The following is a 10,772-nucleotide window of genomic DNA, read 5'->3' on the forward strand; positions in this document are numbered from 1 at the left end:
AATATAGGTAAAAATGATGGAAATAGTAGCGTTTGATGAAGGAGGATAAACACAGAGTCCATTAAGATCAAGCCTAGAAAATATACAAATAATTAAAAATTCTGCAAATTAATCCATAATAATGTAATATATGTTAATAGGTAATTCATCTCACATTAAGAACAAGCGACTTCCGAACGGATGAAAGTAGAAACGGTATGTTTAGGTTAAAAACCGTATGATAACAAAACTAAACGGAGAAGAAAAAATAAATAATATAAGAAGGAAATAAACCCAGAAACAGCGACATCACCACAGGAAGACATCGAAACACTCTTGATACTATAAACAGTACTTCTAAAAGTTTAATAGACATGTCGACAGTCATTCACACATTTTAATCAGTAAAACATTTTTAACAAACCGACTCCACGTAAACATAATAATATTTAAATTAACAGGCGTTATTAAGAAGCGTCAAATAATCCAAACTATTAGAAAAAATACGAAGATCATTTTTTTCCTGAGTTCATCACACGCCATTGGTTTAGAGTCCAGAAGACAAAAACGCTACAACTCTCTGTTCAACTCGTACTGACAGACGCAGGAGTCGCGCTGACTGTCCAGGTAGGGTTTACATCCCAGGTGCTGCACCGCGTCGAAAAGCACCGTCGACGCCGACTCGCACGCTGACCACACGGGAGGAGGAAGAAGAAGAGGAAGAAGAAGAACAGGTCAGCAGACGTGTCGAGGATTCAAAGAGTTTCAGTTTACCTTTCACGCTCTTGGTCAGACCCAGGGTCTGCTGTAGGTTCCTGCAGATGGTCTCCAGACAGTCCTGGAACTGCTGGTCACAGACGCGCTTCTCCTGCCCGCAGGTGTCGTAGCAGCGATCGTGTTGGTTGCAGCATTTGGTCATGGATGGGACGCCGATGTCAAGCTGGGGAATTAAAAAAACAAACAAAAAAAACAATTGATATTCATACAGTCAGATGCAGATTTGATTCTGTTAGATTAAAAAATATTATACACTATACGTATATGCCATACTTAAATTATTGCTAAAAGATAATCAAAATATAAAGTATAAATTACTAGCTTCATCTTAGAGCTTAAACGTTTTAATACACATTCACAATCAACATTTCACTCAGACTGATTCAATGTCTCAAAACTTGAGAACAGAATTAGAGACATGACACCGGTTATTTAAACGTCTGTTTGTCTGCCCTTTTCACACCTTGGGTCGTGGATCAAAAGAACGAAGCAGGGACACATCCGTAAGGGGGGGGGCTAGGAGACAGGAACTCCCACCCAAGAACATTTGAATGATTAGAAAAGGAAACAAAGTAGGCAGGACTCTCCACAGGGGATCGTGACACAGGGAGTTTGAAGGAACCAATAGGGCGATAGGGGGAGGACCTCTCGGCCCGGAAATTTGCCTTAAATATAGCGATGTTTCTACAGTACGAGACCGTCTTTCCCGGAGCTATTGACCTGAAGAGCTGCGGCGACTTGAAGCGGCGAATAAACGACCCGTGACACTCTGCATTGACCATTTGTCTCCATAAAGCAAAGTATTAAGACGTCGTGTTGGAGCGACGAAAACGGACTCCAGTTTTGACCGTTTTAATTCTAAAACGATCAAAACACGGAGTCCGTTCCGTTCCGGTTCTTATGCTTGGCTTCGTGGAGAAAGATGGACAATCCAGAGTGTGTCACGGGTCGTTTATTCGCCGCTCCAAGTCAAACAAAATACAAGCTTTACGATCGCGACCGGACGCACTTTGTCCCGGCGACTGTACAGGTCAATAGCCCCGGGAGAAAAGGTCATCGCTATATTTAAGGCAAATTTCCCGCCAAGGGGGTCATCCTTTCCGGGCCAAATGGTCCTTTCAAGTTCCCCTGTGTCCCGATCCCCCGTAGAGAGACATCCTAATTTTTTTTTCTTGTAATCTAATCATTCAAATGTCCTCGGGTGGGGGGTTTCCGTCTTTTAGCCCCCCTTACCCGGGTGTGTCTTGCTTCGTTCTTTGATCTACGATTCAAGGTGTGATTTGCAGATAAACGGATGTTTTAAATTACCGGCGTCGTATCTCTAATTCTGATCCGAGCTTGCCTCGAAACAATTTGAATCAGTCTGGAGTGGAATGTTGATTGTGAATTTGTTTTCAAATCTTTAAACTCTTAGATTAAGCGAGTAATTTATACTTTGATTATGTTTTAGCATTAATTTAAGTATGGCGTATACGTATAGTGTATAATAATTTTAATCTTACAATTCACTCCTTATCTTTTCATGTTCAAAAGCCTTTAGTCTCTCTGAAATAGTGTCAAAAAGTACATGCATTTAAAACTAATAAACGCATCATTCAATAGATTTTAACCCACTTTGAAACGTCTGCACCTTCACAACAAGTGGAAACACTGACATCTCGTGGACAAAAACAGACCTTCAGTCCAAACAGAGGAGATCCACAACCGTTTGGTGCCTGGTGTTTGTACCCGGGTCGAGCCACTGGTGTGTACCCTGCATGGAAAAAAATAATTAGTATATATATTTATATATATATATATTTATTATCTAACGCTGGTGAAAAAAGTTATCAACTGCGTTCATCGAGTCAATAAAACAAAGGTTTAAAAAATAGTTCTCACCATCAGTGCATTTATATTGACATAAACCATCGTCTCCTCCAAACAGGTCCAGTGCTAGGTTCAGGTACTTGTCGATCTTGTGGATTCCGTTGCGGATCGTTTTCAGCGTCAGCCTCCAGTCCGGGGTCTGTGCTTCCGTTTTCAGGGAAGTCGCGCAGCCACACAAAGACAGCAGGGAAACAGCGAGGAGGAGGCGAGGCTGAAGCATCTTCGTTCAAAAAAAAAATGCTAAAAATTCCACCTAAACTCGCTCAGGATTTTAGAGCTTCATGCTTGTTTTGATCCTGCGTCGTTTCCGGGTTGCCGGTGATCACGTGATCTAGGTTTCACCACTTAGATAACGCCATGTCTCAGAACATAACGCCATAAAATAATGTTTTTTTTTACTTATAATAAACGTTTCTTTAACAACCAAAGTGTTATTAATTTTCAACATTAGCGAACTTTTTCGTATAATTTCAGTTACACGAATGTACAGATATATTAAACGTTTTAAAAAAAACACTTTTAAGTAAAAGTATAAGAATGTAAATGTTATTAATTTTTATATACATTTCAATAAAATAAATAAAGTTCATTTAAATTAATTAAGGGAAAAGAAAATACACTCTCATGATAAATCAATTTTATTACAACTTTTCAGCAAGCAATGAAGAAAATCAATTTCTTCTAATTTTACTTAAATAACAGCGTTAAAATTCAAAAGTTATGAAATAAATTGTTCACATCTTCATAAATAACTATTTGTACATCCTTTCACATGTATTCATTCATTCAATGGCTTTACATTTTTTCTGATTATAAGACGTAAAGGCCGGAGGTTTCTTCCGTACGGCGACGGCGGCGTGTGAAGCGTTCGTCGTTCCATCTTCAGTCAACATCTTTCAAAGCAATGGCGTCTCTTCACAAGTTTTTGATTTACAATCAAGAGTCCTTGTCGACCCGTGTTGCTGTGTATAAAAATATCTACAGTGTTAAAGATGAACAATCGTGGAATGGAGACGTTTAAGGAAATAAACTATTTCAGTAGCTCTTTTCTTCTAGTGTAAATATCCGTTCTTAAAAAAGAGAGAGGAAAAAAAAAACAACATACATTTATATTTATAACAAGAATCCAAGTCTCCATCTCATCCGCCCCTGAAAAAACTATTTAGTCTTTCCAGTTCTTTACAATTATCCATGGTCATCAGCTCGGCCTTCTTGCGCATCCGGTCGTCACGGTAGACTCTGGCCGCGTACAGCAGGTCCGTTCCTGGAGGAGGAACATCATGAGTGAATCATCCCTGGTTGATGCAATAAAAAACCCACTTACTCGTTTGCTTCTCCTTCCAGCAGCTGTTCCTGAGGTTAGAGACGTAGTCCTCCTCGATGTTCTTCTCGATTTGATGCAGCGCCGAGCCTTTGAACTCCGACTTGAAGTCTCTGGTGACGTAGTAGTCGACTCGCAGGTTCTCAGTCTGACGTTTGATGGTCTGACTTGTGGACCTGCGTGAGAAAGAAAAAAAAAACCTTCATGGTTTGTTCTTTAGATTTTAACCTTCAATTAGGATAGGAAGTAAGTAAGTAAATAATTTTTATTTATATAGCGCTTTTCCAGACCAGGGTCCCAAAGCGCTTAAACAATCAAAACAATATTCAATAAAGTATATACTTTAAAGGTCAAGATAAAACTGATAAAACAACAGGAGTTCCAGAAAATCAAGGAAAAGCCTGAACAAATAAAAACATCTTAAGATGTTTCTTGAAGGAGTCAGTAGATCATCAAACACTGAGAGAGGAAGATCGTTCCAAAGCTTAGGAGCAAAAGCCTGGAAGGATGGAATGCTCCTCCACAGATGCAACACTAATAGACTCAGGGACTCATTCATTCCTTGTGCTATTAGATCGTTTAATTCTGAGTATGGGGGAAGGAGTGAACTGAAAAGATGATATTCCATGTTAATCTTTGTATCCTTTGTCTTGGTTAGTTTTCCTTGACTATGTTCTTTATATTTATATTTAGATGTGTCATTTTGGACTTTCTTTTTATTGTTCTTGGTTCATGAATCTATCGTCTGTGTTGCTGTGTCCTGGAAAAACTATTTCCTGAAGGAGATCTCCAGAGCGATCAATAAAGTTTATTTAATCCATCCATCCATCTATTGAACCTCGTCAAACTTGAGGCAGAATTCAATATTAAGGGAGAAAGTATTTGAAGTGAACATGTCTAGGACTGGATTATCCATGTGCTGACGAGAGCATCACGATTGAGATACTTTTACCACTTTTCATTATACAGCACATTCATATCATTCCAATAAAAAAACGTTTGGCCCATTTGAAGCCCATGATATGACATCCCTTCGGCCCTCCATTTGGGGAACAAGGGACTCCTTTTTGATTCTTAAAGACTGATTGTAAAATAATAAATATCATAGTATATAATAAGACTTTGATGATATAGTTTAGATAGATCAGTTCAAATAAATAAAAACTAAGATTCGCCATAAATGATGCTCCAGCAGCTGGTGTGACCTTTAACTCTATCAAGTTAAAACAGTTGTTTTTCTGGCGTGTTCTTCCTTTAGCAGCTTTACTGTCTTCATGTGCCATGTTGTGTCGGGCGTGTTTTCATGCGACTCACGGTCTTGCGTAGAGGCTGTAAGGTGGAGGAGAAACCATCATCTGACTTAATATCGACACGACGATCAGGACCACGACAGGCACCAGCTGAAGAAACATGGAGAAACCACCCTGGAAAAAAACAAAGAGGTCACACAGCAAATTCAAACTGATTCTGTCTCAAACTCTTGACCAAGGGAGCGATGAAATATGAAGCAACATACTTGAGCTAATAGTTAAGGATAAAGTTCATATATCCCGTGATTGCCCATTAAGTAAGTAAGTAAGTAAGTCATTTTTATTTGTATAGCGCTTTTCCAGACCAGGGTCACAAAGCGCTTAAACAATCAAAACAATACTCAATAAAGTATAAACTTTAAAGGTCAAGATAAAACTGATAACACAACAGGAGTTCCACAAAATCAAGGAAAAGCCTGAACAAATAAAAACGTCTTAAGAAGAATTTAATCTTGAGGTAAAACAAACAAACAAACAATAGATCAATAACGTATTATTTTTATAACTTTTGACGCAAACACTGATTAGGTTCGGACACTTACGTCGCCTCTCTCGTCCGTCCTCTCTTCCCTGAAATCTGTCTGACGACTGTAGCTGGTCCTGCCGTTGGTGAAGGTGTGCGGACTCGCTGCGGACAAGAGTCGAAACACGATCAGATCGACGAGGCCACGACGGAAGCCAATCGTCGGTTTTCGTCGCTTACAAGATGGGAAACCGCCGCCGAAGAACATGTTGAAGAGGTCCTCCGGGGTGACGTCCGCCTCGAAGCCTCTGTGGAAGTTGAAGCCTCCTTCCTGCGTCTGGTCGCTGCCGCCGCTCTGTTCTCCACCGACGTCGTACTGCCGCCTTTTATCCGGGTTGCTCAGCACTGCGTACGCGTTTCCGATTTCTGCGGCCGGAGAAAAAGAAAAAAAAAGACGAGCGTGAGTCGAGGAGGGCGATCGACAGTCTTGACCACAAACGTACTTTTAAAAGCCTCCGTGGCTCCGGGTGCTTGATTCTTGTCCGGGTGAAACCTGAGCGCCAGCTTCCTGTAGGCTTTCTTCAGCTCGTCCTCGTTGGCTTCTCTGTTGACACCAAGTACTTCGTAGTAGTCCTTGCAACGCTTCATTCTGGAGAAAGAATCACATCGACGAGTCTTCACTGGGTGGTCAGTTTAACGACTGGTTACCAGGTTAATTGATTACCAAGATCTTCGGCCGCAAAGTAAACACCAAAATTCAGAAACCTTGAATAAAGTGAGGGCCAGTCGTGTCACAACAAGAGGGTTCGGTCTCACCTCGCTACCTTTGTGGGGGTAGGGATGTAGTTCAGCCGCCTTATGGCTCAGCTCTCTTTTCAACACCACAAATACGATCTCACTACATTCTTCCCTCACCCATAAACAAGACTCCAAGGGACTTAGACTCCTCCACTCGGGGCAGGATCTCATCCCCAACCCGGAGAAGGCTCCCCCGCCTTGTACCGACTGAGAACCATGAACTCAGATTTGGAGGTGCCGATTCTCATCGCCTCACACTCGGTTAGGAACCTTTCCAGCGAGAGCTGAAGGTCAGGGTCTGATGAGGCCAACAGGACCACGTCGTCTGCAAAAAGCAGTGACCCAATCCCAAGGTCACCAAGCCGAAGTCCCTAAAGGCCCCCGGCTATGGGTGGAAAGTCGGTCCATTACAGTTATGAACAGAATCTGTGACAAAGGGCAGTACGACTTAATACCAGATGTGCAGACCAAGCTCTGACTTCACGACCAGAGTGACCAGACGTTTACTTGCCTTGAATATTTGCACGTAAATTGTAAATTTAAAACATTGAATTATTTTAAACTTAATTGAACTGTAACCTAGGAATGAACTATGGTAAAAATACAACATGATTTGAAAGCCCCAAGAAATATTGTGATATATATACTCTAGCTGTATATTTTCTAACACCCATAATGTATATATTAGTCAGAAATGAACCCTGAGTCGAAAAAAAACCCCTGCAAAGTTACCGTTTAAGATGTTTCAAGACGTTTATGATTAATTTACACATGTAGATGTTGAAACGCCTCCTGACCAGCGTACATTAATAAACAAATATATATATTTCCAAATGATCTGAAATCACATGTCTTCGGTCCAGGTTTGTCGCACAAAAGGTTTTTTGTTGCACTTACACAGTGTTGGGTAACTGGTCGATACGACTAATTAATAGCCAACTTGGTGGACATTTGACTGATAAAGTAAGATAATCTTGCATAACCCGAGTTTCCCTCACGCGGGGCCCCCAGAGAAGACGGTGAGGAATGACATCTCAGCACGAGGTATAAAATAACCCTCATTACGTTGTACAGTTCTAGAAACAAACGCGGAAAATATGCCAATGATACATTTTTCATACCTTTGAACGGCTTCCACTTGATCAGCAGTGAAACCCTTCGGAGTTTGGCCTCCAAACTCCCGATTCTCTTGACCTGCTTGCGAACCATCCGTTTTCCTGCGATGGGCTCCGTTACCGGCTGAGCTTCCATTCTTCGTTAAAGCATCCAACAAAGCTGGAAACAAAAAGAAGGATTACACTTTGTGTCCATGCTTGGAAATAATCATATTGATCCACCCAGCTCTTCCTAAAGCGCTGTAAAACATTTTTGTCAACCAAAATTAAAGTGTCTTTCATATTTCACGACTAACATGAGCAGCCTTGTGAGTTTCTAACACGACACCTGTGAGCTGCATCGATGTTTCACCAGGATTCAAATGTAACACAATGCTTTACACATTGGATTATATTCCACAAGTATTCATATATTGGAAAAAAAAATACTGTAAAACATATTACACAAGACCAGCACCATCTCTAAACGATCTAATCATGAGTCGATGCATTCACGGTTTTGCAGGATGACCAGGTGACAGTTCAAGATGAGAAACCCATTTGCACTCCTAGATTTTTGGGATTAATCAACTCAACTCCAAGTATTTTTTAAACTGCATATACACAGGGTGACCAAAAAAAACAACAAAACAATTTCAGGTCAGATTTTTTTTATCTTCTTCAATAATTTAATGCAACTTTGGTTATGCCTAGCCTTTTATGTTTAAAACATACAAGTTCAAGTTATTTTTATTTGTCAAATATACACGTATCAAGATATACAACATAGATTAAATTGTAGTCCCCTCAGACACACGATGCAAAACATGAAGTAGACAATGAAAGGACATTCAAAATAAATAATAAATAAAAATAAATGATCAACCAAATGAAATAAATAATCAGAATATGTTTGAGATTCTTCAGGCGCAGCACAAAAGTGTTCATGATGCCCTCACAAACCGACTTTAGAATGGTTCTGATCGCTGCACTGATGGCTTCTTTGAGTTCCATAATTAGAATCAGAATTATTTTTACTGTCATTGCCAGTGATGGCTCCCACAAACTGGGAATGTGCTCTGGTAGTTGTGCAACATTAAACAAATTGAAAATGTAACTACTAACGTAGTGAAAATGGTCCTGAGTCATCCTGTGTACATTTTGTCTTTAAGGTACCACAAAGAAAGTAATTCATGGGGTCTGTGGTCCCGACTTTAAAAATCGAAAACCCATTAAATTTCAAGCACTTTTAACTTTTGCCATTTCCCCTCTCAACACATTACTTGTTTTTCTCCTTTGCCCTATGTTTTATTATATTATGAGTAATCCATCCTTTTTTGTAGTTATAGGCAAACATTTTTGTTAATTTTAATGTAGCAACATGTACTCAGTGATCGTCGCCCAAAAACGCACTAAAAATAACATTCAAATACGTCCATAATGCTCGTCTTGTCGCCTCGACATCCCTCTCTCATGCTTAACATGCACTTTGTACTTACTTTGTATTTATTTGATTGTTTTACATGCATTTATGGATGTTTGTATGGATGGATGCGTCATTGCTGCTGGACAACCGAATGTCTCCTTCGGGGGATCAATAAAGCATCTATACATCTATGAGGAATTGATCAGAAACAATTTAAACAAATATATTTTAAGCTCATTTGTAGCCATGTCATGTAAACTCAGATGACACAGTATTCAGTTGGAACTAACTGGTGGTTAATTCAGTCAACTGAAAGTAAAAGTACACCTCACTTCCTTAAGGTGCACCTAATGTGCTTATTTAAGTGTGTCTTAAATTATTCTAGGACCTCCATTATACTTATCAGTACGTTTCTTTTTGCACAAAACTATCATTTAATAAATATATTTACATAAGAAAATACGCTTAAGCCCTGCCCACTTAATAATGCGCTGTTTTGGCTGAGAAGAAATCTCGTCCAAGCAACCACGACCACTCTGCTCTGATTGGTCACAAAAACACAAGTTGCATTCAAGGACTCACATAAATTTCAAACTCACCCCTGAAACTCCCGTTTAGTACATTAAAAACGAATCATAAGGTTTGCTGCTTAATGTACACATTACAAAAACACCTAAAGGCAGAAGTAACTCTCACCATGTTTACACAAATATTTTTGTTTCACGATTAACATGTAGGTAGTTAACTGATTTAGGGCTTTTAGGGGAGGACTTTGCACCAGTGTGATGTCAGAATGTATAAATTAAACATTAATCTTGTTTGGTGACATTTCAGACGGGAGAGAACTTTATTAAGTAATAACTTCAAAACAGAGCAAAGTCATGATGAATGAACTACTGCATTTTGAAGAGGACCACTACAACATGTGAATAAGTCAGTAGAGTTTTCACATTAGGTGCCCTTTAAGAACTCCTATAAATTATTGTTTTGTTATTCATCTTGTTGTTGAGTGACAAAGCTGCAGCCAGATCTACCTGGAACTACCTTTTCTAGCCACGATCCTGATCCTTTTCAGGTTCAGCTGCTTAGATTAACACAGCAAGAGAGAAAAAAAAGGTTCTAGTTTTAAGATGAAGGACTGAACCAGACTTGAATGACAGCACCAACAAGTCGAGTGGCTTCCTGTGGCACCTGCATCAGTACTGATGTCAACACAAAAACACTAGTTAATGACGTGACACACATTTATCTGGACTTCCTCGTCAATCATCAAGATAACAACGCAACATAAAGCAGTAGTTTATCGTTGTATTCTGAAAGTGAAAGACCAGGACGATGACACGACACATAGTTCCAGAGCTACACCTCTAGACTCAGAGTAAACGCACCGCAACAGTAGCTTCTCTGCAGCCCTGAACACAAGCTAACGTCAGGGACGAGCTAACACTAGTGTCCTGCTAGTTTAGCATCGACATTGAATGAGAAAAATGAAGCCGTGCCTTCACCTTTAGCTCTGGCAGTCGGGAAAAGTCTCTCTGCCTTCTCTAGAAACCGCAGGGCTTTGTCCTTGTCGCCGGCTTCGAGCGCTTTGGACGCTATGTTTACACATCTTTCGGCTTCGTCTCTGTTCGACTCCATCTTGTTTCCTCTTCCTCCGCGACGGGATCAGCTGACGTGTACCACGTGGTTCGGCGGCGACGTCATAAAAACAGCTGACGAGATGAATTCTTAATAT

At 40.1% G+C, this 10,772-nt stretch overlaps 2 protein-coding genes across 2 annotated transcripts; both read right to left on the bottom strand.

Moving 5' to 3' along the window:
* Positions 1-310: 310 nt before the first annotated feature.
* pla2g12a (phospholipase A2, group XIIA) lies at positions 311-2,935 on the bottom strand. The gene is made up of 4 exons (XM_087807056.1): positions 2,638-2,935; positions 2,433-2,509; positions 754-919; positions 311-668 (listed from the first exon to the last, which is right to left on the bottom strand). Exons 1-4 carry the CDS (start codon positions 2,843-2,845, stop codon positions 550-552), a joined length of 570 nt encoding a protein of 189 aa, XP_087663182.1. The 5' UTR covers positions 2,846-2,935; the 3' UTR covers positions 311-549.
* Positions 2,936-3,247: 312 nt separating this feature from the next.
* Positions 3,248-10,700, bottom strand: dnajb14 (DnaJ heat shock protein family (Hsp40) member B14). The gene is made up of 8 exons (XM_087807114.1): positions 10,543-10,700; positions 7,639-7,792; positions 6,223-6,368; positions 5,960-6,145; positions 5,799-5,884; positions 5,261-5,370; positions 3,950-4,122; positions 3,248-3,889 (listed from the first exon to the last, which is right to left on the bottom strand). Exons 1-8 carry the CDS (start codon positions 10,673-10,675, stop codon positions 3,765-3,767), a joined length of 1,113 nt encoding a protein of 370 aa, XP_087663240.1. The 5' UTR covers positions 10,676-10,700; the 3' UTR covers positions 3,248-3,764.
* Positions 10,701-10,772: the final 72 nt, after the last annotated feature.

This window comes from Callionymus lyra, chromosome 1, assembly GCF_982586985.1.
Source record: "Callionymus lyra chromosome 1, fCalLyr1.hap1.1, whole genome shotgun sequence".
NCBI classification, from domain to species: Eukaryota; Metazoa; Chordata; class Actinopteri; order Syngnathiformes; family Callionymidae; genus Callionymus; species Callionymus lyra.